Raw genomic sequence first — 27270 nt, 5'->3', positions numbered from 1 at the left:
AGAAAGAGAAAGAAAAAAAGAGAAAGAAAAAAAGAGAAAGAGAAAGAGAAAAAAAAGAGAAAGAAAAAAAAGAGAAAGAGAAAAAAAAGAGAAAGAGAAAAAAAAGAGAAAGAGAAAAAAAAGAGAAAGAGAAAAAAAAGAGAAAGAGAAAAAAAAGAGAAAGAGAAAAAAAAGAGAAAGAGAAAGAAAAAAAGAGAAAGAGAAAGAAAAAAAAAAAGAGAAAGAGAAAGAAAAAAAAGAGAAAGAGAAAGAAAAAAAAAAAACAAGAAAAAAAAAAAAGAGAAAGAGAAAGAAAAAAAAAAAACAAGAAAAAAAAAAAAAAAGAGAAAGAGAAAGAAAAAAAAAAAAAAAAAAAAAACAAGAAAAAAAAAAAAAAAAGAGAAAGAGAAAAAAAAAAGAGAAAGAAAAAAAAAAAAAAAAAAGAGAAAGAGAAAGAAAAAAAAAAGAGAAAGAGAAAGAGAAAGAAAAAAAAAAAAAGAGAAAGAAAAAAATATTTTTTCGTCCGCCAGAAAGGATTTCAGGGTTACTTTTCTCCCTGACTTCCTTTTGCACTGGAAAATGCGGATCCTACAACAAAAAAAACGTTGCATGGTCCGTCCGGGCATGTCGGCGGACGCAAAATATTTGGCGGATCCGCAAAAAAACGGATCCAATGGATGGCCATCCGTCAAGATCCACCAGTAATGCAACTCAATGGGGAAAAACGGATCCGCCAAACAAAATTGCGGATCCGTTTTTTTAAAAAACTGGTGGATTTTGACTGATGGGCAAAAATGGAAGTGTGAAAGAGGCCTAACACATGGCATAACCATGCAGCACACCCTAGTGAGTTTTTACATACAACAAAAATATAGACTACACAGAGGAGCTGTGGGAACATAAGAGAAATAACTGCCCCCTTTATAAGGCTACACAGACGCCTATTCAGGCCTGTACCCCGCACAGACAACTACTGTGTGAGCTCTACAGGATCTGCCTCAGATCGCTACACTATGCCAGAGCACAAGCTGTCACCAGAGTCAGCGCCAGGCAGGAGATTCCTATGGTTCTCAGACCCAAAGTATGGGAGAAGTTTTTAAACAGGTTCATTGATGTTTGGCCCTAAAAAAGTATGAGTGGAACACGCTAAACTTCTGGTCATCTTCAACCTGGTTGTGGCTAATCACAATTTGTGCCACTATTAGCCATGACCAGGTTCCTGGTGCAATATAATGGTCCAAAATGAACAGTGTGTAACGCCCGCCGGCATGGGGCTGGCTACCGCGGCTCGCAACGCCCGCCGGCATGGGGCTGGCTACCGCGGCTCGCAACGCCCGCCGGCATGGGGCTGGCTACCGCGGCTCGCAACGCCCGCCGGCATGGGGCTGGCTACCGCGGCTCGCAACGCCCGCCGGCATGGGGCTGGCTACCGCGGCTCGCAACGCCCGCCTGCATGGGGCTGGCTACCGCGGCTCGCAACGCCCGCCGGCATGGGGCAGGGCAGGCTATGGCGGCGTGTAAAACCTACCAGCATGGGACAGGCTGCCATGGCATCTAATGCCTACTGGCATGGGACAGGTTACCGCGGCGTGTAAAACCTACCAGCATGGGACAGGCTGCCATGGCATCTAATGCCTACTGGCATGGGACAGGTTACCGCGGCGTGTAAAACACCGGCACGGGGCAGGCTGCTGAGGCACAAACGCCTCCTGGCAAGGGACAAGCTGCCGCAGCATGATTCGTTCACAGCATCCTCAGACTTCTGGACTACGGTCCCATTGTTCATCAGGCTTTAGCACCTGCACACCTTCGCTCCAGGTCACTGCCAGTACTGATGGCAAAAAAATACAACTCTTTAAAAAGTTTTTCCCCAATATAGACTGATGGCATAGTGATGAGCTCCACCTCAGCGGGGTCTGACCCCCTGTACCAGTCTGGAAGCCTGAAGACCCTGCTCCATGGGATGAGCCCATACATCGTGCCGAGCCGGGCAGCAGCTGACACACGGATGAAGCATCTGACTCACCCGGTACGAGCCTGCTCCTTCCTGCTGATCTCCTGCTTGTTCTGCGTCTCGGCCGCTGGGGGGGACATGGCGCTGCCTGATGCTGTAGCCCACACTCACTGTGTCCTGTGGCGCAGGCGCCTGGTCTATATACACAGCGCCCAGCGCCACCCCGCGGCCAGCCTGTGCTCCGCCCCTCATCACATGCGCGCACAGGAGGACAGCGCTCTGATTGGCTCCCGGGAACGTGCCCATCGCACTCCCCTACAGCGATCATTTCCCGGAATCTGTTTTCTCACCGACGCACTGGAAATTCCGATCCGCACATGACACAGCGTGAAGCCCGGATGTAAGAGGGGGCGGGGCCAGCGGTCGCCTGGTTACTGGCGTGACTGCACACACGTGCCCCTCCAGTCAGCAGTGCTCGCAGCGCACAAGGCTCTGGTCACATGCTGCGGTATCTTGTGGGTCCTGGCACTGCGCAAAAGTGCTAGTATTGGTAATAGAGGCAGTGGAGACTGGCCGGAGTCACACTAATGGATAAGAAGTGCAGAGTCTCCCTGCCGAGAGTCGCAGTGTTCTCCCTCTGGTAATCTGGGTGTAACGTGTTTGCAATGCGGTGATGCGATTTTCTCCCACCCCTGTATCCACCATACGGCTTTACATTTCTTACTGACCTTCCACACTGAAATAAATGGCGGAAAGGATTCAAAAACATGCGCACAGGGCTGCCACTAGGAATTTCAGGGCTCCCACCAGGAATTTCAGGGCTCCATACTGGCCAAATTTTTTGGGCCCCCCTGAGACTCTGTCCAGGCTCCATCCCGGCTCCACCCCTCAAATCTACCATAGTCCCATCGCCCACTCTTGTAAAAACTCCGCTTCTCCACCACGTCCTCACCAATCACACATTAAGGCTAAGTGCACACGTAGCAGAAAGTTTCTGCTCAAAAACCTGACTCCCTTCCCAGAAACCACGCCTTTTCTGTCTTCGCGTTTTCCGCGCGGTTTTGATGCGTTTTTTCCGGCGCGTTTTCAAAGCGCATTGAACTAGCCAGAAACGCGGAAAAATCCGCGAAATTAATGAGCATGCTGCGTTTTTTACCACAATGCGTTTTTTCGCGGTAAAAAACGCATCAATGTGCACAAAAAGTGCTAAATGCAATGAACACAGCGTTTTTTTCACAATTTTCCTGCGGATTTGCCAAAAAATCCACAGGAAAAACGTGAAAAAGAAGCTTCCTATTCACTTCTATGCATTTAGCAATTTTTGTGCATACTGATGCGTTTTTTACCGCGAAAAAACGCATTGCGGTAAAAAACGCAGCATGCTCATTAATTTCGCAGATTTTTCCGCGTTTCTGGCTAGGTCAATGCATTTTGAAAACGCGCCGGAAAAAACGCATCAAAACCGTGACGAAAACGCGCGGACAATGCGAAGACAAAAAAGGCGCAGCTTCTGGGAAGGGAGTCAGGTTTTTGAGCAGAAATTTTCTGCTACGAGTGCACTTAGCCTAACAGTTCCCATCAAACACCAGATCACACATATAGCCAGCAGCTTTTGTTTTGTCCTAAAGATTTTTTTAAGCTGCCACCATGACAATGTAGACTCTTTTGGCCGGGCCATACTCTAATCTATTCAAAATTTCTTAAAATATCCAATACTCTTTTTAGATATATTTTCATTCATTTTTCATTAAGGGAATGCGTCAGATACATTGTTTAAAATGACCATTAATACCACATACAAGGGACAAATACCATCACACCATGACCAGACCACATAGTGACCAAATAATACCACATGCAAAGGACAAATACCACCGCACTATGACCAGACCACTTATTACCACCACATAGTGACCAAATAATACCACATGCAATGGACAAATACCACCGCACCATGACCAGACCACATATTACCACCTCAAAATGACCAAATAATACCACATGGAAGGGATAAATACCACCGCACCATGTCCAGACCACATATGGACCAAATAATAGCACATGCTAGGGACAAATACCATCACACCATGACCAGACCACATATTACTACCTTATAGTGACCGAATAATACCACATGCAAGGGACAAATACTGCCACATAATGGCCGGACAACATATTACCACCACAAATGGACCGAATAATACTACATACAGGGGATAAATACCACCACACCATGATCAGATCATATATTCCCACCACATAGTGACCGAATACTACTATAGTGATCATTAATTAAAAAAAAAACAATACTAAGTGCAATTATACACAGGAGCTCTGTATATAGTGTCAATGTACAGGTAATACAGAGATCACCAGTGACATTATACACAGGACCTCTGTATATAGCATATAGTATACAGGTAATACAGTGATCACCAGTAACATTATACACAGGAACTCTGCATATAGTGTACAGGTAATACAGTGATCACCAGTGACATTATACACAGGACCTCTGTATATAGCATATAGTATACAGGTAAAACAGTGATCACCAGTAACATTATACACAGGAACTCTGTATATAGTGTACAGGTAATACAGTGATCACCAGTGACATTATACACAGGAACTCTGTATATAGTATACAGGTAATACAGTGATCACCAGTGACATTATACACAGGAACTCTGTATATAGTGTACAGGAAATACAGTGATCACCAGTGACATTATACACAGGAACTCTGTATATAGTGTACAGGTAATACAGTGATCACCAGTGACATTATTACACAGGAACTCTGTATATAGAGTACAGTGTACAGCTAATACAGTGATCACCGGTGACATTATACACAGGACCTCTATACATAGCATATAGTGTACAGGTAATACAGTGATCACCGGTGACATTATACACAGGACCTCTATATATAGCATATAGTGTACAGGTAATACAGTGATCACCAGTGACATTATACACAGGATCTCTGTATTTAGTGTCAGTGTACAGATAATACAGTGATCACTGGTGACATTATACACAGGGCCTCTGTATATAGTGTCTATACAGATAATAGAGTCATCACCAGTGACATTATACACAGGAGCTCTGCATATATTGTCAGAGTACAGGTAATGCAGTGATTACCAGTGATATTATACACAGAAGCTCTCTGCATAGTATACAGTGCCCCTCCCTCCACTTCATCATTTGCAGTCTCCCTCCATCCCACTCACTTCATCATTTGCAGTCTCCTATCCCTTCATCATTTGCAGACCCTTTCTCCCACTCACTTCATCATTTGCAGTCACCATTTCCCCCATTTCATCACTTGCAGTCCCCCTCCTCCCAATTCATCATTTGCAATCCCCCTCCTCCCAATTCATCATTTGTAGTTCCCCTCCTCCCACATCATCATTTGCAGTTCCCCTCCTCCCAATTCCTCATTTGCAGTTCCCCTCCTCCCACATCATCATTTGCAGTCCCCCTCCTCCCAATTCATCATTTGCAGTCCCCCTCCTCCCAATTCCTCATTTGCAGTTCCCCTCTTCCCACTTCATCATTTGCAGTCCCCCTCCTCCCAATTCACCATTTGCAGTCCCCCTCCTCCCAATTCCTCATTTGCAGTTCCCCTCCTCCCACATCATTTGCAGTCCCCCTCCTCCCACTTCATCATTTGCAGTCCCCCTCCTCCCACTTCATCATTTGCAGTCCCCCTCCTCCCACTTCATCATTTGCAGTCCCCCTCCTCCCACTTCATCATTTGCAGTCCCCCTCCTCCCACTTCATCATTTGCAGTCCCCCTCCTCCCACTTCATCATTTGCAGTCCCCCTCCTCCCACTTCATCATTTGCAGTCCCCCTCCTCCCACTTCATCATTTGCAGTCCCCCTCCTCCCACTTCATCATTTGCAGTCACCCTCCTCCCAATTCATCATTTGCAGTCCCCCTCCTCCCAATTCATCATTTGCAGTCCCCCTCACCCAGCAGCTGTAACATAATACAATGATGTGCACTCACCTTCCTAACTCCCTGACGCTCCTCTTCCAGTGCTGACCGATCCCCTCCCCAGCCAACACCGTTTGTGACCAACACAGCCAAAACCTGACTATGGTGGTTAACGTGCCAAATCCATTAGTTTGTTCACTACTGGGCTGCCCGTCTTGAATGATAAAATGTCCCAGACCATTCCTGCAAAGTTAGTGCCGTGTGTCCCAGTACTCTCGGGACATTGTTATATCACGTGATCCACTGGCTGCAGCATTCACCTTTACATCTGATGGAACTGTGAAGGCTGCAGTCCACCAGTGGTGGCTGATGGGCTTCAGCAATCATGTGAAATAACAATGTCATGTGATCCTCGGAAGACACAGGTCTGTCATTGCTGGAAAAGCGCCGGGCCGGAGTTCAATCTAGTAAAACATATGCTTGCACTTAGTCCAATCAGATGGGACCGTGCACATGTCAGAGCTGCATGATTGCCCAAGTTTGATCCAATATTTGGATCACAATTGGTCATGGAAGTCAATGAGTCTGTGGGAAACATCGGACTGCACTTGGATGTCATCTGAGTGCAGTCAGATTTCCGTGGACTGACAGAATAGAGAAGATGGAAATTTGTTTTCTCCATCTTCTCATCCAAGACAATCAAAGCATGCTTGTTTTGATCAGTCTCTTATCAGAGTGTGATTTGTATAACTGACCCAAATTGGATGAGAGAATACAGTCGTTCGCACCTGCCCTTATAGTAATATTCTGTCAAAAACTGATGAATGGGCTCCTTCAACTTTCTCGTTCATAGGGCTCGTGCCCACAACCGTTTTAATTGGATGAGTGCTATCCATGGTTTTGATGGATACCACCAGTACCTAGATTATTTTTGGGGGCTATGCATGTGTCCAAGGATAATAGTCAGAGCATGCACGATTTACCTGCAAGAATCGGATGGTAATCGCCCATTCATGTCTATGGGTCCATGAAAAAAGAAAAGAGGACTGCACTCAGATGACATCCGAGTAAGGTCCGATTTTCATGGAGTGGCATAATGGAAAGATGGAGAAACTTTTGTTTTTTTTGTTTTTTTCTCTACATCTCCTAAAAAAAATTGCATCCCAATCTGATCACACTCTGGGATCACTGCATTTATACATGATGCTGGCTCAGTGGATAGGCTGCAGCGCTGGGGTCCTGGGTTTGAATCCCACCAAGGACAACATCTGCAAGGAGTTTGTATGTTCTCCCCGTGTTTGCATGGGTTTCCTCCCACATTCTAAAGACATACTGATAGGGAATTTAGATTGTGAGCCCCATCGGGGACAGTGATGATAATGTGTGCAAACTGTAAAGCACCGTGGAATATGTTAGCGCCATATAAAAATAAAGATTATTATTATTATTCTCTATAAGCAAACTGTCATTCAAATCAATTTCTGCTTAAAATGGGGTCAAATTTCAAAGAGGTTGTCCATGACTAAAATGCTGAAGACCTAGGGTCATCAGTGGTTGTGTGACACTCGGCATCGCCACTGATCCGCAGCTCTGTAAACGGTGTAGTGGGCATTCTCAGGCTAAGTTCACACGTAGCGGAATTCCCGCGGAAATTACCACGAGAATTCCGGAATTCCATTCCACGGGAAAATCGCATTTTAAATTCCTGCGATTTCCCCGCGGAAAACCTAGCGATTTGCAAGCGTAATTAGCTTGCAGAATGCTAGCGTTTTCCGAGCGATCTGGAGCATCGCTTGGAGAACTGACAGGTTGGTCACACTCGTCATACATAGAGTCTGACAAGTGTGACCAACTTTTTACTACTGAGGCCGCCTATGGGGCATCAATAGTAAAAGATAGAATGTAAAAAATAATAAAAAAAATAAAAAAATATTGTTATTCTCACCTTCTGGCGTTCTTCGCAGCCTTCCCGCCTCTCTCCACGCTCCCGGCATCTTCCGGTCCCAGTAATCCTTTGCGCGAATGACCATGAGATGTTGCTCTCCCACGACGTCATCGCGGTGATTCTCGCAAAGGATTACTGGGACCGGAAGATGCCGGGAGCGTGGAGAGAGGCGGGAAGGCTGCGAAGAACGCCAGAAGGTGAGAATAACAATATTTTTTATTTTGATTCTATTTTTTACAGGGATATGGTACCCGCAGCCTGGAGGACAGTCTCCCCTCCTCCGGACCGTGGGAACCATCCGCAAATGTTCTGCTTATTTCTCGTATGGTGCGCACAGCCACATGCGGGAAGTAAGCGGAACAATGCATTCCTATGTGGGCAGAATCGCCGCGATTCCGCAAAATTAATGAGCATGCTGCGTATTTTATTGCGATGCGATTCTGCCGCGGGAAAATGCACAGCATTGCAGAATCCCATAGGATTGCATGGGATGCTGTTTTTTTGCGTTTTCGCGGCAAAATTGCTTTTAAAATCACTGCGAAAACGCAAAAAAAAAAGCTCCATCTGAACCCAGCCTCAGGGACTGCTGCATGTAGTGTGCAGAGCAGTGGTGTATAGGATAGGAGGACCCCATGTGATTGCTGGTGGTTCTAGTGATCATTGTCACCAGGTACTTTCATGGAAATCCCCTTTAACACAGAATATCTTTCCAGAATCTATAAATACAATGCAATCCATCTAGCTGTAATAGGATACACAGTTATGGTGGGTATATCCATGCTGCTCAGTGCCAGTCACAAGCGCAATATACACAGATGTGAAGGCTACACATGTAGTTCATAGGTAATGTCCATAGTACATAGTGTTATCAGTATCAACTAGGTAAAATGCAAAAGGGAAAAACATTTCCTTTTGTGGGTTTTCATTAGTAATCACTAAATCTTACATTTCTTTCACTTTACCACAATATGCTGTAACATGAGCCTTTTTCCTGGTCGTAGCCTCGATTTAAGACCCTCACGTTAATTGTCCCCTCAGTTGCTTGTTAACCTAAATATGGAGGCAAATTTATTTGGTTCACTCTATTAGGGGCCTCCTTCAATATAGACTATTTTAGTTTTTCTTTAAAGCAACCTGTCAACGGGTTTTTTGCTATGTAAGCTGAGAGAATCATTATGTAGGGGCAGAGACCCTGAATCCATTGATGTTAGACTTACTGGGCTGCTTGCTGCAGTTTTGATAAAAATCACTGTTTGATCTGCTGCCAATCTACCAGTTCTCTGAATAAATGAGCACTGACTGAATACACTGTGCATAAGAAGAGGAAAAAAGACGCGCACTCTTGCTATAAAGAGAGGTGCTGACTGAGCGTGGATAGACCACAGACAGTAGTAAACGGATGGACAGTCGCACTCAGAAAATAAATAATCTTTGCAAAAAAGTCTTTGAAATTTTTTTTTAATGATTTTTAATTCATGTGAGATTTTTCCAATAGATCAAATAATAAAACACCACAAACACTGTGCATAGGCAGAAAGCTGCTATTCAGTAGTGGGGACGGAGTTATACAGATCTCATGAATATTGAGGCCTACCTGGCAGCAAGTTTACTCGTCCACTAATGAGAATCTCCTGGTGACAGTGATTTTATCAATACAACAAGCAGCCCAGTAAATGATACATCACTGTGATCAGGGTCTGTGTCTCTACATTGTGCTGCTCTCAGATTCAATATCAAAAACCTGGTGACAGATTCAGTTTGGGTGACTTTTTTTTCCATAATGCAAAGATTATTGTGGATCAAAAAATAGTGAAAACATGTAATTGTTAAGTTATACTCCTCTTTATAACATTTTTTAACTAACAAAAACTACAAAAAAATTAAAGGGAACTTCTCTGGTAATTTGATGTGCCAGTACTGAGAATCAATCTTTAAAGGGAATCTGTCAGCAGATTTTGCTATGTAATCTTAGGGAACCATAATGTAGGGGCAGAGGCCCTGATTACAGTGATGTATCATTTACTGGACTGTGTGTTGTTTCAATAAAATCAGTATTTTATCATTAGGAGATTATTACTACAGGACTAGGTGTCTCGTGCCTCCTAGTCAATTGCTCTGTGTAACTCCGCCCCCAACACTGATTAGCAGCTTTCTGTCAGTATACAGTGTACACAGAAAGCAGCCAATCAGTGGTGGGGGCAGAGCTATACAGGGCTCAAGATTCACAGCACTGCTAGATCTGCAGTAGAGAAAACTGATTTTATCACAATTCCTGTACCCAGTGAACCAAGTCATGCATCACTAGAATCATGGTCTTTGTCTGTATATCATGCTGCTGTCATATTACATAGCAAAAACCTGCTGACACATTCCCTTTAAAGTCACATGAAAATTAGCCTTTAGCTGCATTGGGGGCCTGATGACACGCCCAAATGCACTTCTTACATGTGGCTGAAAGCTTGGGGTGCCTCATCATGTTGTATCTGAATTTGCATGTGAAAATCCTCAGTGTTTCAGAATACGAGGATACGACTTGAACAAATCTCATTCACACAGACAATATAATCAGCAGGAAATTGGCTGACATGCAGGACGGGTTTCACATCATGTCAATTTCTGTGTCAGATTTTCACTTCAGATTTCAACCTGTGTCAACAATAGTGTAAATTTTCACAGGAAACTGCAACAAATTCCAAAGACTTGCAATAGAAAAAAATCGCTGCAGATCCACAGTGTGCACATTACCCGTTAATCATCTGTGCTGTTCCTCACACTGTTGTGTTACATAGTTAGTAAAGTTTTCCTAGCAGTCACAATCATGGAAAATTTTCAGCAAGTTGATGAGTAAGGCAGGGAATAGACTGTGAAGCCGGAAGATCCAGGATGTGAGTCGCATTCTCCGCACACACCCAGTTCTTAATGTGAGATTGTGAGAGTTTCAGTGTTTGGGGGCTTGGAGAGGGAGGAATGCTGAGCACCAATCAGACAGGAGCATTTCTCACACCCCCTACTCAAGCACCAATCAGGGATCAGAAAGATAATTATACTCTTTTCAAATGACACCAGTGTACCATGGGAAAATAACAGTAAACAGACACAGTGTAGACGTCCTATCCTTTCAGTAATCACATCACCACTGTTCGCCTGTTCTCCGTGGACTTTAAGTATTTCCTAGAGGGGCAGCAAATTCAAGTGCCATGTTGGCAGATACAACCATCAATACATTCTGAGTGGCACTTTTCATATATAAAATGTGTCAAGCACAAATGTCAGTGAACTAGAATTGTACTAACAACATCTCATGGTGTTACCAGTCTGGTGTCTATATCTTCTATTAACTTAGGCATAAGAATTGCACAATACAATATAGAGCAGTGTAAAGATAGAATACCTAGAGAGATTAGCAGTGTAATTGTAACAACATGTCCATGAGAATGTATCAGACAGGTGATATAGTCTTGTGAAAAGGGTTTGCCCCCTTCCAGATTTCCTATTCTTTTGCATGTTTGTCACACTTAAATGTTTCAGATCACCAAACAAAATTAAATGTTAGATAAAGATAACAGAAGTAACCACAAAATGCAGTTTTTAAATGAAGGCCTTTATTATTAAGGGAAAAAGAAATCCAAACCTACAGGGCTCTGTGTGAAAAAGTGATTGTCCTCTAAACCTAATAACTGGTTGGGCCACCCTTGGCAGCAACAACTACAATCACACATTTGCGATAACTGGCAATGAGTCTTTTTCAACGCTCTGGAGGAATTTTGGCCCACTCATCTTTGCAGAATTGTTGCAATTCAGCCTCATTGGAGAGCTTCCGAGAATGAACCACCTTTTTAAGGTCATGTCACAGCATCTCAATGAGATTAAGGTCAGGACTTTGACTAGGCCACTCCAAAGTCTTAATTTTGTTTTTCTTATGCCATTCAGAGGTGGACTTTACTGGTGCGTTTTGATGATAACCCAAGTGCCCTGCCAGCTTGAGGTCACAAACAGATGGCTGGACATTCTCCTTCAAGATTTTTTGGCAGAGAGCAGAAATCATGGTTCCATTTACCACAGCAAGTCTTCCAGTTCCTGAAGCAGCAAAACAGCCCTAGATCATCACACTACCACCACCATATTTTACTGTTGGTATGATGTTACTTTTCTGAAATACTGTGTTACTTCTACGCAAGATGTAATAGGATATACACCTTCCAAAATGTTCAACTTTTGTCTCATCAGACCACAGAGTATTCTCCCAAAAGTCTTGGGATCATCAAGATGTTTTCTAGCTAAATTGTGACAAGTATTTATGTTCTTAATGCTTAACAGTGGCTTTCGCCTTGGAACTCTACCATGAAGACTATTTTTGCCCAGTCTCTCTTATGGTGAAGTTATGAACACTGACCTTAACTAAGGTAAGTGAGGCCTGCAGTTCTTTCGTTGTGGTTGTGGAGTCTTTTGTGACCTCTTGGATAAGTCTTCGCTGCACTCTTGGGGTAATTTTGGCCTGCCGGCCACTCCTAGGAAGGTTCACCACTGCTCCATGTTTTTGCCATTAGTGGATAATGGCTCTCACTGTGGTTGACAGGAGTCCCAAAGCTTTAGAAATGGCTTTATAACATTTTCCAGACTGTTAGATCTCAATTACATTGTTTCTCATTTGTTTCAGAATTTCTTTGGATTGCGGCATGATGTCTAGCTTTTGAGGATCTCTTGGTCTATTTCAATTTGTCAGGCAGGTCCTATTTAAGTGATTTCTTGATTGAGAATGAATGTTGAAGAGTCATTATTTATAGAAGCTAAGATATAAATTGTATCTAGGGTTAGGCTATGTTCACACCTTGTTTTTTTTCCATATGAAAGTGTCCGCAAAACCACTCGTCCACAGAACCTCATTGTCTTACTGTATGACAAAAGAGTTTGCTTTTGGCATATGCTGTGTTGACATGCGTTGGCATAATTGGTTTTTGCTGTATAAGAAAGAATAGTCTGCAGTGCTTTCCTATGCAAAGGGACATACGATATACAAAAAATAAACTGGCTTTCTAAAACGGGGCCTTACTGCTGTAGTATATATTGGTAGATATTCCTGATACCTTAGACCTATGCTAAAAAGAAATCTTCAGAACCCTAAAAGGAACCTGTCCTTTGACTCATGCTGCTCATGAATTAGATATTGGCTGAGCTATGGCAGCCAGGTATGCTTGGTTCTAAAACACTGCAGCGTTTCAGAGAAATCATACTTTAAGGCTATGTGCCCACGTAGCGTTTTTCAAGCGTTTTTTTCCTGAGCAGAAACGCATGCTCTTGCCAGGAAAAACGCATGCGCTTTTTGACACGTGTTTTTGATGCGATTGTCAAGCGTTTTGACATGCGTTTTCCTATGCATTTTTGCAATTACAGTGTATGTATGCGGAATCGCATGCGATTCCGCACAATTAATGACCATGCTGCGTTTTTTTCCACTAAGCGTTTCCGCAGCGGAAAAAAACGCATCATTAGCACAACATGTGCGTTTTCCATTCTATTACATTAGATGCTTTTCTTAAGCGTTTCCGCAGCAGAAACGCTTGTCTAAAAGCGCTGCAGAAACGCTTAAAAAAATGCAACGTGGGCACACAGCCTAAGTGTCATGGTTTGACATGGTTAATGTCCTGTTCTCTCAGGGTTAATTTTGCTGGCCTCCCTTTGGATCTGGGAGGGGTATTTATACTCACTCCTAGGATTCCCTGTCAGCTATACTTTCGTCTCATCTGTGTGCCTGACCCCTGGAGTTTGTGCCCAGTTTGCTGCTGTTTTGCTTGCTCTCCGTGCGGTACTCTGCTTGTTTGTTCTTTTGGATTTCTGACAATCCCCTGTCTCACCCTTTGGTTCCTCGTGATCTCCTGGTTCTGATCTTAGCTAGTTTGACTACTCTCCTTTATTAATCGTCTCCTCTGCACCCCGGTGTCTGGCTCCGCCCCCAACCACCTCCTACTCTGTCACATGGTTCAGGTCCTGTTTGTTTCCTGGTTAGTTCCCTGCTCTCTCCGCAGCAGTAATACCCGGGAGTCATGATATTAAGAAACCGGTCAGGAAATATGTGTCTTGACTGACTAGTCCAAGGCCAGTCCTTGGCTTCTCCTTCCCATCCTGATCAGACCTATCAGTCTAGTGGAGAGAGAAGGGACAAGCCACCGGAGACTGACCTCAGATGAGTCAGCCAAAAAACATAGCCCCCGGCCGGCTTTTCGAAGTTTGTTGAAATGCCACATCATTTCAGAGTAAAAGATAAATGGCAGCAGTGTCTGATTCATGCTAACCATAGTTCAGACAGGATAAATCAAATAACAAACAAGTTCCCTTTAACCTAGTTACAACACCTCAAGAAAGTAATGCTGTGGTGTAAGTAGGAAAGTCTCTTATAACTCTAATATTACAAGTATGGTAGTAACATAGCACAAAGAGCAGAGATAACAATCATTGAGTACTGCAGTAATATAAATACCACTACAATATCTTGTGCGATCATTCACGGTCTAACTGTACAACATGGCAGGATGACACTGATCAATAAAGTGCAAGCCACAAACAATCTGGCCAGCCCTATAAATCAATTTATAGTACCATACCTCTAAGAAATAAGGGCAGTAAAAAAAAAAATAGGCTTTAAACTATTTATAGGTAACCAAACATTTGTTGGACTATAAAATTAGTATGTAAACTAATTTATAACACTAGAATATATAGAAACTACAAAACTAAAAGATAATGCAAACTTATCATATTCAGGTAAAGCACCACTCCAGCTGTTTTTTTTATTACACCACTAGAGTGGTGTGTTAAAGGGAACCTGTCAGCAGGATTGTGCACAGTAACATACAGACAGTGTCAGGACGGCACCGTTATACTGATTAAAATGATACCTGGGTTGATGAAATCCGTCTTGTGGTTGTTGTTTAATCTTTATTTTCACTTTTGAGTTAATGATATGCCTGTGCTCCGGGGCTGGCCTGTGGGGGGAGATCTTCATGTGGTCCTCTGGTTAGCTATTCATAATGCAGACTGCTGACAGATCACTGATACCTCACTGACCTGCACCCTAATTTACATAATGAATATACCAGGAACATTCATTAAAGATTTCCCTTGATCCACTTCTATTTATCACAGGACGCTGAAACTGCACATGTGATATAAGTTTCTATAGGTTACGTGCAAATTTGCAACTCAAAACTGATAACAGTCTTGATTTACAGGTGCTAAAGTGGTGTGAGGTTCGATAATGGACCCAGTGGAATACAGAGCAGTCATCAAGTTCCTTTACTTTAAAGCCAGACACTAAAGGAGACGTTCGATGAGATGAAAGAGGTTTATGGTGATGATTCCCCATCATATGATGTAGTCAAGAACTGGCATCGTCAATTCAAATGTGGTCGGACTTTGGTGCAAACAGCTCCAATTCCAGGGCGACCCCACTCTGCTATTGATGAACATACCATCCAACAAGTGGAGATTGCCATTTTGGAAAACTGCCACATAACCATTCGCCACCTAGCCCAAAATGTCAAAATTAGTGTGGGGACCATGGAAAAAATCATCCAATACCATCTTCAGATGCATAAGGTATCAGCTCGCTGGATTCCCCGGCTGCCCACACCTTTCCAGAAGCAGGAACAAGTCGAATGCTTTCAGGCTCTATTGATGATGTGCCATAGAAACCAGGAGGACTTATTCATCAGATTGATCACACAGGATGAAAGCTGGGTACATCGCTATGATCCTGAGACTAAAGTACATTTGATGCAATGGATGCATCATGTCTCACCACCTCCAAAGAAGACAAGTGCCCAACCCTTGGCAGACAAGGTCATACTCACAGTATTTTGGGACCAGCACAGAGTAGTCTTGATGGATTTCCTAGCAAAGGGTACCATGATCACTGGGGCATACTATGCCTCACTGCTGCGGAAATTGCGGGAGGCCATCAAAACCAAGAGATGTGGCATGCTCTCCAAAGTTGTCCGCCTTCTGCAAGACAATGCACCAATTCACAACTCACATGTTGCCCAAATGGAAGCATGCTCCTGTGGCTTTGAAATTCTACAGCATCCCCCTTATTCACCTTGCCCCGCACCATCTGACTTCCACCTCTTTCCAACAATGACGTTATTTTTGAAGGGCAAGCATTTTCCAGATAATGAGACTCTGATTTCTGAAGTCACATCGTGGCTTTTGGAGCAACCTGTCGACTTCCACAAGAGTGTTATTTACAGTTGCTTAAAGAGATGGTAGAAGTGTGTGTCCCTAGGTGGCACTTATGTAGAGAAGGATTAATAACTGCGCCAAGTTTCATTGCTCTCAGTCCACAGGGGAAATCTTTAACCCCTTCACCCCCAAGGGTGGTTTGCACGTTCATGACCGGGCCAATTTTTACAATTCTGACCACTGCACCTTTATGAGGTCATAACTCTGGAACGCTTCCATGGATCCCGGTGATTCTGACATTGTTTTCTCGTGACATATTGTACTTCATGTTAGTAGTAAAATTTCATTCAAATAACTTGCGTTTATTTGTGAGAAAAATGGAAATTTGGCGAAAATTTTGCAATTTTCCAACTTTGAATTTTTATGCCCTTAAATCACAGAGATATGGCACACAAAAAACTTGATAACTAACATTTACCACATGTTTACTTTACATCAGCACAATTTTGGAACCAAATTTTTTTTTTGTTAGGAAGTTATAAGGGTTAAAAGTTGACCAGCGATTTCTCATTTTTACAACACCATTTTATTTTTAGGACCACATCACATTTGAAGCCACTTTGAGGGGTCTATATGATAGAAAATACCCAAAAGTGACACCATTCTAAAAACTGCACCCCTTAAGGTGCTCAAAACCACATTCAAGAAGTTTATTAACCCTTTAGGTGCGTCACAGGAATTTTTTTGAATATTTAAAAAAAAAATGAACATCTACCTTTTTTTCACAAAAAAAATACTTCAGGTTCAATTTTTTTTATTTTACCAAGGGTAACAGGAGAAATTGGACTGCAAAAGTTATTGTGCAATTTGTCCTGAGTACGCTGATACCTGATATGTGGGGGGGAACGACTGTTTCGGCGCATGGCAGAGCTCAGAATGGAAGGAGCGCCGATGACTTTTTCAATGCAAAATTGGCTGGAATTCAGATCGGACGCCATGTCACGTTTGGAGAGTCCCTGATGTACCTAAACAGTGGAAACCACCTACAAGTGACCCCATTTTGGAAACTAGACCCCCCAAGGAACTTATCTAGATATGTGGTGAGAACTTTGAACCCACAAGGGCTTTACAGAAGTTTATAACGTACAGCGGTACAATTAAAAAATCATATTTTTTCCACAAAAATGATCTTTTCACCCCAATTTTTATTTTCCCAAGGATAACAGGACCCTAAAAGTTATTGTGCAGTTTGTCTTGAGTACGCTGATACCCCACATGTGGGGGTAAACCACTATTTGGGCGCATGGCAGAGCTCAGAAGGGAAGCAGCGCCATTTGACGTTTTTGGCTGGAATTAAGATCGGACATCATGTCGCGATTGGAAAACCCCTAATGTACCAAAACAGTGGAAATCCCCCACAAATGACACCATTTTGGAAACTAGACCCCATAAGGAACTTATCTAGATGTGTGGTGAGAACTTTGAACCCCCCAGTGCTTCACAGAAGTTTATAACGCCCAGGTGTGAAAATAAAAAAATTCGTATTTTTTCCACAAACATGATCTTTTAGTCACCATTTTTTTTATTTTCCCAAGGGTACCAGGAGAAATTGGACCCCAAAAGTTGTCCAATTTGTCCTGAGTATGCTGATACCCCATATGTGGGAGAAAACTACTGTATGGGCACACGTCGAGGCTCGGAAGGGAAGTAGTGACGTTTTGGAATGCAGACTTTGATGGAATGGTCTGCGGGTGTCATGTTGCCTTTGGAGAGCCCCTAATGTACCTAAACAGTGGAAACCCCCCACAAATGACCCCATTTTGAAAACTAGACCCCCTAAGGAACTTATCTAGATGTGAGGTGAGCACTTTGAACCCCCAAAGGCTTCACAGAAGTTTATAATGCCAGGGCATGAAAATAAAAGAAATTGTATTTTTTCCACAAACATGATCAATTAGTCCCCAATTTTTTTATTTTCCCAAGGGTAACAGGAGAAATTGAACCCCAAAAGTTGTTGTCCAATTTGTCCTGAGTACGCTGATGCCCCATATGTGGGAGAAAACTACTGTATGGACACACGTCGGGGCTCGGAAGGGAAGTAGTGACGCTTTGGAATGCAGACTTTTAGGGAATGTTCTGCGGGTGTCATGTGCGTTTGGAGAGCCCCTGATGTACCTAAACTATTGAAACTCCCCACAAGTGACCCCATTTTGGACACTAGACCCCCCACGGAACTTATCTAGATGTGTGGTGAGCACTTTGAACCCCCAAGTGCTTCACAGAAGTTTATAGCGCTCGGACGTGAAAATAAAAAAATCATTTTTTTCCACAAAAATGATATTTTTGCCCCCAATTTTTTATTTTCCTAAGGGTAACAGGAGAAATTGGACCCCAAAAATTGTTTTGCGATTTGACCTGAGTAGGCTGATACCCTACATATGGGGGTAAAACACTGTTTGGGCACATGGCAGAGCTTGGAAGGGAAGGAGCACCATTTGACTTTTTCAACTCAGAATTGGCTGGAATTGAGATCAGACGCCATGTTGCATTTGGAGAGCCCCTGATGTGCCCAAACAGTGGAAACCCCCAATTCTAACTCCAACCCGAACCCCAACACACCCCTAACCCTAGCCCTAACCCTAACCCTAATGGAAAAATGGAAATAAATACACTTTTTTAATTTTATTATTTTTCCCTAACTAAGGGGGTGATAACGGGGGGTTTGATTTACTATTTATGGCGGTTTTTATATTTGGCAGCTGTCGCACGCTAAAAGACGCTTTTTATTGTAAAAAGTTTTTGCATCACCACATATCACCACATATTGAGAGCGATAATTTTTCCGTATTTTGACCCACCGAGTCATGTGAGGTCTTATTTTTTGCGGGACGAGTTGACGTTTTTATTGGTACCATTTTTGGGCACGTGACATTTTTTGATCGCTTTTTATTCCGATTTTTGGGACGCAGAATGAACAAAAACCAGCGTTTCATGAATTTCTTTTGGGGGGTGCGTTTACACCGTTCCACGTGTGGTAAAATTGATAAAGCACTTTTATTCTTCGGGTCAGTACGGTTACAGCGATACCTCATTTAGGTCTTTTTTATGTTTTGTCGGTTTTATGCAATGAAAACTATTTTATATAAAAAATAATTATTTTTGCATCGCTTTATTCTGCGAGCTATAACTTTTTTATTTTTTTGCTGATGATGCTGTGTGGTGGCTCGTTTTTTGCGGGACAAGATGATGTTTTCAGCGGTACCATGGATATTTATATGCGTCTTTTTGATCGCGCGTTATTACACTTTTTGTTTGGCGGTAAGATAATAAATCATTATTTTTTGCTTGGTTTTTTATTTTTATTTTTTAAGGGGTTCACTAAAGGGGTTAACTAATGGGACAGTTTTTTAGGGCGGGTCGTTACGGACGCGGCGATACCTAATATGTGTACTTTTATTGTGTTTTGTTTTTTTATTTAAAAAAAAAAAGGATTTATTTGGGTGAATTTTTTTTTTTTTTTCTAATTTATTTGGCGATTTTTTTTAAATTTATTTTAACACTTTTATTTTTTTTTTAACTTTATTAAATAGTCCCAGGTGGGACATCACTGTCCTGTGACAGATCACTGATCTGTCACATCACAGATCAGCGATCTGTCACAGGCAGTGCAGAAGGCTTCCTCATGCCTGCACATTGCGCTGCCGTGGGGGGCTCAGGGAAGCACGGAGGGAGCCCCTCCCTGCCGATGCTTCCCTTTAACCCCCGGTACACCGCGATCGTGTTTGATCGCTGTGTGCAAGGGGTTAACGTGTCGGGGGCGGTCCGTGACTGCCCCTGACACATTGTGCCGGGTGTCAGCTGTGATAATCAGCTGACACCCGGCCGCGATCAGCGGCGCTCACCACGTGGGCGCCGCTGATCGCGGTAGACGTACTATCCCGTCCATGGGCATAGGGGCCCGGGTCCCATGGACGGGATACTACATCGGATGTCAGGAAGGGGTTAATGAACGCCCTTCTTATATACATACTGGAAATAAAACCTTCGGTAGGCATGTGCCTCATTCTGGAACTCAGACTTGTATTGTGAGCTTGTGATGTAGCTTTTGATTTCCGGCCAATCAGAAGCTACTGTCAAAAGATGGTGCCACGGGACTAGAGCGGCCCAGAAACGGGGCTTACATTTAAAGTGCCACACCAGCACTGAAAAAAACAAACGCTGGAGTGGTGCCTTAAGAGTATGAAGTAACGGTTCATTGTATTTTTCTATAAGTTTATTTTTTACAGTATTTGGTCTCCATCAAATAATTCTGTTTTTAGCACAGATATTGACATATTGATATAATTCATTACACTCTGCCTTAGATATTACCATTCATATTAAAGGGATTCTGTGTTTTGGAACTGACTACTTGTGAAGTGTCCACTGACGATGCTCTCATTACAAAGTGTCCCCCTCCTGTGGCACAAAAAATTCAGCTGGAAAGCACTTTTATAATGGCTCCCTTTTTGGAAAAAAATATATATACGCTGCTCAAAAAAATAAAATGAAGCACTTAAACAACACAATGTAACTCCAAATCAATGACAATTCTATGAAATCAGCCTGTCCAGTTATGATGCAACACCGATTGTGAATGAATTTCTCCTGCTGTTGTGTAAATGGAACAGATAACAGAAATGATAGGCAATTAGCAAAACAACCCCTATAAAGGAGTGGTTTTGCAGGGGGTGACCACAGACCATTTCTCTGTTGTCACCCTTGATGGCTGATGTTTTTTCACCTTTGCATTCTGTCATTGCTCTTACCCCTAGAGGTACTGTACAGTAGCATGAAGGTGTCTATAACCCAAAGAAGTTGCTCAGGTAGTGCAGCTCATCCAGGATGTGGCAAGAAGGATAGGTCTGTCGGTCAGCACAGTGTCTAGAGCATGGAGTAGATACCAGGAGACATGGAGGGGCCGTAGGAGAGCAACAACCCAGCAGCAGGACCACTAACAACTCCTTTGTGCAAGGAGGAGCAGTGCCAAAGCCCTACAAAATGACCTCCAACAGGCCACTAACATCCATGTGTCTGCTCAAACTGTCATAAACAGACTGTCATACGCCTCTCTATGAATTAGGATCATCTGACAAGTTGCATTCGCCTCTGTGCGCCTCACCACAAATCTTACTCCAGTCTCTGACTGGAGTAAGATTTCCGACATGAGGAACACCACAACTTGTCATGAATTAGATGAACTGTGGTGTCTCACGACCCCATCCTGCCCTAACTCCATCTATTTTGGCAGGACTGGGAGAAACTGTCATGAAAATGCCAAAATTCGATACATTTTTGCGCATCCTTGAGATCCTCTAAAATTTTGCGACATTTCAAAGCATTTTGTGACCTAATTCTGGCAAAACTGCATTGATGAATGGCGGCCTAAATCTGTAGCTGTTGAAATTGTCCATTTGTGGAATACAAAGCCTACAGGTCTGAACTTTAGGAAAATAGGAGAAGAGCGAAAAGACATGCACCCAGCAAGGCGACTCCTAAAGGACAATTTCATGGAAACATGCCTTCGAAGTGACCAGTGGGAAACATTTGGTTAGGACACCACAAATTAAGACCTAGATGAAGATCTGAATTCTAAAGTCGTGGTGAAAAAAAATGTGTCAAAACTGCCGTTTCTTTTCTTGTAAAACTTACAACTCCCTGTTATTTCTCACATATTCCAGACCAGACAGTTCTTCCAAACATTTAATGTTTTGAAGGTCATCACAACTGCCAAACTTTGTTTAGAAAACTTTTAGTTCTTACTGATAATCTCAGGCTGAGTTCACATGTACGGTATGTTTGCATTTCTATTTTGCTTTTTTTTTTTTTTTTTTTAAGCAAAAAATTGAAAGTTACAGAAATCGTTCAGTTTATTTTTTTTCCTAGAATCTTTTCATTTTGCAATCGTTCCATTTGCTAACAACTACTTTTTGGACAAGCAAAAAAAAAAAAATCTGCCTGAATTTTTCTCTCTCTCTCTGTCCACAAAGGAAAAAGTGCACCCGAATCTATTCCCAGTAACCCCAAACAAATCCGCACAGCAAAAACGCATTCAAATCTGCAGGAAATCCGCAAGCGTTTTCTGCCAAGAGGTGCAGATTCTTTGCAGAAAATTCCGCAGTCTAAGGCCTCTTTCACACTTCAGTTTTTTGTGTTAGTTAAAATCCGCCAAAAGGACGGATAGGGGATCCGTGACAAGAGAGAGAAAGAGAGAAAGAAAGAGAGAGAGATTTTTTGTCCGGCACCCAGACAGAATTTCGGGTTAAATTAGTGTCTGGAGGATCCGCCGGCCAAAAAAACGTTGCAAGCTCCGTTTGGAAATCTTTCAGGATGTTGACGGACAGCAACATGTTGGAGGATCCGCACAAAAACGGATGCAACGGACGGCAATCCGCCAATAATGAAAGTCAATGGGGAAAAAAACGGATCCGCAAAGAAAAATGGCGGATCCTTTTTTTTTTTTTTTCAAAAATCAGCGCATCTTGACTGATTGTCAAAAACGGAAGTGTGAAAGAGGCCTAATCCGCAACGTGAGCATATACCCTAACAACCCAAATATAATAATATGACGCTGATCACACAACAGATTTCATAATGTGTCTCCCGCTGTTCTCAGGCTGTGTAACGTTCGGGATAAGTACACATGCATGATGTCACATCGTCGGCCGAATTGCATAATGTTACGAGCATGACAATATGCCAGTTCTGTAAGAGGCTATGCAGAAATGGCTAACCTCAGAAAGTATCTGAGACACGAATACAAAGTTAAGAAAGGAAATGGTACAGTATTGTAATGTTACCATTGCTTCCCTATATATGGTAATTTTGTAAAAAAATAAATAAATAAACTTGGTAAAACCTGATCCACCTACAACATCTTATTCATTTACATTTCAACCTGACAGTGACCAGGAGAGTGGACTGGAGCTCTCCCCCAAACAAAACAATGAAAAATACCTGCAGGCAATGTCGCACTTGAGACATCTAATGTGAACTGCTAAATTAGTCATTTGAAAAGCTGCTGTGGGAAAATAACCTGAAGGAAAATGAATGTGGAGGAGGTGAACAGACGTGGCAATCATCTGTTTGTTGCAAGTCCGGTTTCTTTAACCCCTGGCAATCAGCTGTTTTTTTGGCAAGAGAAACCATTTGCAATGACTGCTGTGGAGAGAATGTACAATTCATTGCTGGCCACGGAAGTAATGGCTATCCATGTTTTGCATGGACTCACCGATGGTGGGTTTACACCACCTGATCTGCAGCAATTCAAGGGTGAACAAATCATTGGTGCAATCGCACAGGGGCCCAAGACGTAAGGGGGCCCATTATCACCTCCAATGTAGGTGGAATTGTGCACTATGATGAGCTATTGGACTGCAAAGGGCCCATATACTGTTCTTGCACAACACAGGGGGCCTATTCTGTCTTTGTCCGCCAGTGTGCAGATTGGTAAATAGTTACTGGTCGGCGCTTGTTTAATAGCATGTCCACACACATGTAGACAGCGGCTAGCGATAAAAGGGGTTATCCACTACTTGGACAGCCCCTTCTAAATTACTATACTTCCCCCACATAAAAGAATAACAGCCTGTACTCACCTCTGGTGCCATGTCTCCCTGAGCTTGCATGACGTAACGTCACATGAGCCCTGCAGTCAATTAGTGGCCTCTTCACGCTCACTTTTTTGCATAAAACTGACATCCGGAAGTAGTGAGAGTGGCTGCTGTTCTCTGATTTTCCCAAGTGAAAGTGAAGATCCCGCTAATAGGGTGCAGGGCTTACGTGACATAAGAATGTCAAGTGAGATCCACCGCCGACGTCGCTGGAACGGGACCGAAGGTTAGTACAGGCTATTATTGTATGTGATTAAGAGTTGCCCGAGTAGTGGACAACCTCCTTAAGTTTTACGGTCTGAAGCTACAAGTCTGCAGTGACTCTATATGACTGCAGACTTGTGAATGCTCACATCGCAAGCATTGTAAAGATTGTCTAGTGTCGGTGCCTGGAATGGCGGTCATGTGACCGCAAGTATGCGATTTGCATCTTCCTGGCCACATTCTAACTAGACCCCGTTTTCAACCTCGCTCAATATACTGTACTTTGATTGAGTGATGTTGGACTCATGTAGTCAGATTGAGGCCGGGAATATGTATATTGCATACCTGTGGTCACATAACAGCCGTTTCCAGCTCTGACACCAAAGAATCCTCACAAAAAAAACAGTTTGGGAGAGAAGAACAGACAAATTGCCGTGCCCTAAGTGCGTAAACACAATATTGTAGTCTTTAAAGGGTGCACAATTTTATGCACTCACCTGATAGAAGACTAATATGGCTTTAGATTGTGTATCCTCAAAAATCCTTCCTTCTGGGATACTTCTCAGTAGACAGGGCTTGCAGCTTGCCTCGGGTGGATCCAAGTGAAAGAGCCAGGTTCAGGCTCACACAGGATGAGTAAATCAAGAAAGGCACATCCAGCCCATGAACGGCAGCGCTTCCCAGGACTCACATCCAAAGATGATATTTCACATTTTTTTATTTCATAGGTTAAAAAATGCATAGGCTCTAAATGACTTTTCATTTGCAGAAATTGGTTTAAAGTAAGTTTTCTAGGCAATCTCGAATATATTGTACATGGGCAAGTAGTCTTGACTTATTAGAGATTTAAATAAGAACATTGGTCAATTTTCTATAAATGGTTTAACCAGTGAGATAGGAAAGCCTCTGCTATATAGCCCCTGACTTGGTTTTCTGCTTCCATCTGCGACACACGTTTTTCATGAATATGAATGGCGTGCATATCCATACCCCGCTTATGTCTCATCGGTGAGTCCATGCATAACATGGGTAGCCATTTCTTTCAGCGGCCAGCAATGAATTGTACATTTTCTCTGCAGCAGCTATTGCAGAGGCTTCTCTTGCCAAAGAAACAGCTGATTGCCAGGGGTTAAAGAAAGCGGACTTGCAATAAGTAAATGGTTGCCCGGTCTGCTCACCTCCACCACATTGTCATTGTCCTTCTGATCACATTAGAACTTCTCAAGTGCGACATTGCCTGCAGGTATTTCCCATTGTTTTGTATGGGGGAGAGCTCCAGACCATTCTTCTGGTCACTGTCAGGTTGAAAGGTAAATAGATAAGATGTCAGCTGGCCAGGACTGGCCTGTAAATGCCAAATGTTGTCAATTTTTGTGCAATTTCCGAATTGCCCCCAAATATTGTGACTTCAGATGTTTTACACCAGAATTCTATGATGAATTGCCACCTGATTGTTTTCACACATTTTATGACCACAAATCTCGTGCAGATCGCAGGCATCTACAGATAAGGATTCTCGCTTGTTGGCTGATCCGTTTATTCTCTGGGAGAAAACAGAAAAGCTCGGAGCAGCTGATCACTCTTATGTATAAGGGAAGCGGGGAGACTGTTTAGGGTATGTGCACACGCTGCGGATTCTGCTGCATTTCCAATAACGCAGTGCACATGCTGCAGATTTTTCCGAGCGGATTTCCTGCGGGTTCAAATCCGCAGCATGTCAATTCTTTCTGCGGATTCTGCTGCGTTTTGACACCTGTTCCATTGTACAGGTGTCAAAACGCACGGGAAAAAAAGCAGGCAAATCCGTAGGTAAAACGCAAGTCATTTTCCCTGCGGATTACCGAAAAATCCGCAGTGTGTGCACAAACCCTTAGTCGATAGGTATCTCGTGTGTATACGGGCCTTAGAAGCAAGAAAAATAGATTGGATTTAAGGCACCATGATGTCTATAGATTTATTACAGAGCTGCGAGGGGAAAGTTGACATATTGTTCTTGCCCAAGCACCTTCTGCTGTGTAACGCTGATATACTGTATATATTATATATGGCTGCTACTTCTCTAACAGCTCCCAATAATAATCCTGTACAGAAAGATTATATATACACACAAAACCACCACACCTATACTGTGTATTCGGTCATCAGCGTCAGGACGGATGAGTGTGACACATTAGACACGACGGTATTAGTACTCACTGAGCCAGATGAGTGACTTTCCTCACCGCTAGCCGTGTCCTAATCTTCTTTCTCACACAGAGGGCATTTGTACGTGGCTTCTGGTATTCTTATCACCCTGTGATGCTTATTATATACAATGTTACATAGGATCTGCAGGGATAAATGGATGTTCTGCCACTATTTTACAGCTGAGGCTCAGTGAATCATGTGATATCAGACAAGAGATCTACTCAGGGCATTGAAAGAGCCAACAGCCACTGCATCCCCTCCTGTCTCTGCCCATCACTTGGCCTCTTGCCAGCCATACACTACCTGCTGCTGTCTTCTCCACCACAGTGAGCCATGGCTGGTCTCTCCAAGGATGATCCTGCTTCCCAGTCGCCTCCAGTGGGTTTGACACTGTGTCACCACATTTGCATCTGCCTTATTGATGTCAGAGATGACTTCACCGGAGGCAAGTCCCTCAGTGGCCAATGGTGGCGGCTTGTCCTTGTGAGGATGCTGTCACCAATGAATGAGGAGTGCTGTGTTACAGGGCTGCTGCCACCGTAACCAACAGGAACGAAGCCTGGCAACTAGAAACACGGAAAGCAGCACAATAATCCCCTATTGTTAGGAATATGATCCGGTGTGCCGAATATCACAGACGTAGCCGCACTACGCAGCTTTTATCAGCTTTTTTAGTATCTTGACAATGACTGGAAACACATACACAAGTAATGACATAGCGGTGTGTTTCATTATTGCTTTATGTGCGGACATTTTCATTATGGATTAAAGGGAACCTGTCACTAGATAAACGCTGCCTAATCCACGGATGGTGGGAACAGATCCTGGGTGCGCGACGGTTTACTCTGAAACGCACAGTAATGACAGATTTCATCAGTATTTATTAGACATTGCTTATATAGCGCCATTAAGTCCACAGCGCTTTACATACATTATCATCGCTGTCCCCATTGGGGATCACACTCTAGATTATCATTATGTCTTTGGAGTGTGGGAGGAAACCCACACAAACATGGGGAGAACATACAATCTCCTTACAGATGTCGTCCTTGGTGGGGTTTGTACCCGAGCGCTGAAAAGTAACAGTGCTAACCACTAAGCCACCATGCTGCTGCCCTAGATATTATATACCTATACAGTATATGTTATATAATTTTTAATAGAGGTGAGTACTTCTTGTCCCAGTAGAAGGCCCACTGGACTCAATAAAAGATAACTCAT

The 27270-nt window shown here is 43.1% G+C and overlaps 1 protein-coding gene across 6 annotated transcripts in view; it reads right to left on the bottom strand.

The window, feature by feature from the left end:
• The window catches only part of PNP (purine nucleoside phosphorylase), a 55799-nt gene extending 29319 nt beyond the window's left edge, over positions 1 to 26480 (bottom strand). The window contains exon 1 of one of the 6 annotated variants that reach the window (XM_073575521.1): positions 26353 to 26480. In XM_073575521.1, the coding sequence (XP_073431622.1) occupies positions 26353 to 26384 (32 nt within the window). In that variant the 5' untranslated portion in view covers positions 26385 to 26480. Of the gene's footprint in view, positions 1 to 1884; positions 1968 to 2005; positions 2165 to 2661; positions 2718 to 10576; positions 10603 to 23002; positions 23071 to 26352 lie in introns of those variants that run through there. The other 5 variants (XM_073575518.1, XM_073575522.1, XM_073575517.1 and 2 more) reach the window with 5 other exon arrangements.
• Positions 26481 to 27270: the final 790 nt, after the last annotated feature.

The sequence above is a fragment of the Dendrobates tinctorius genome, unplaced genomic scaffold (assembly GCF_039654945.1).
Source record: "Dendrobates tinctorius isolate UK_male_01 unplaced genomic scaffold, ASM3965494v1 ptg000044l, whole genome shotgun sequence".
NCBI classification, from domain to species: Eukaryota; Metazoa; Chordata; class Amphibia; order Anura; family Dendrobatidae; genus Dendrobates; species Dendrobates tinctorius.
The sequence above is the reverse complement of the archived record's forward strand: the minus strand, read 5'-3'. Positions and strand labels throughout refer to the sequence as shown.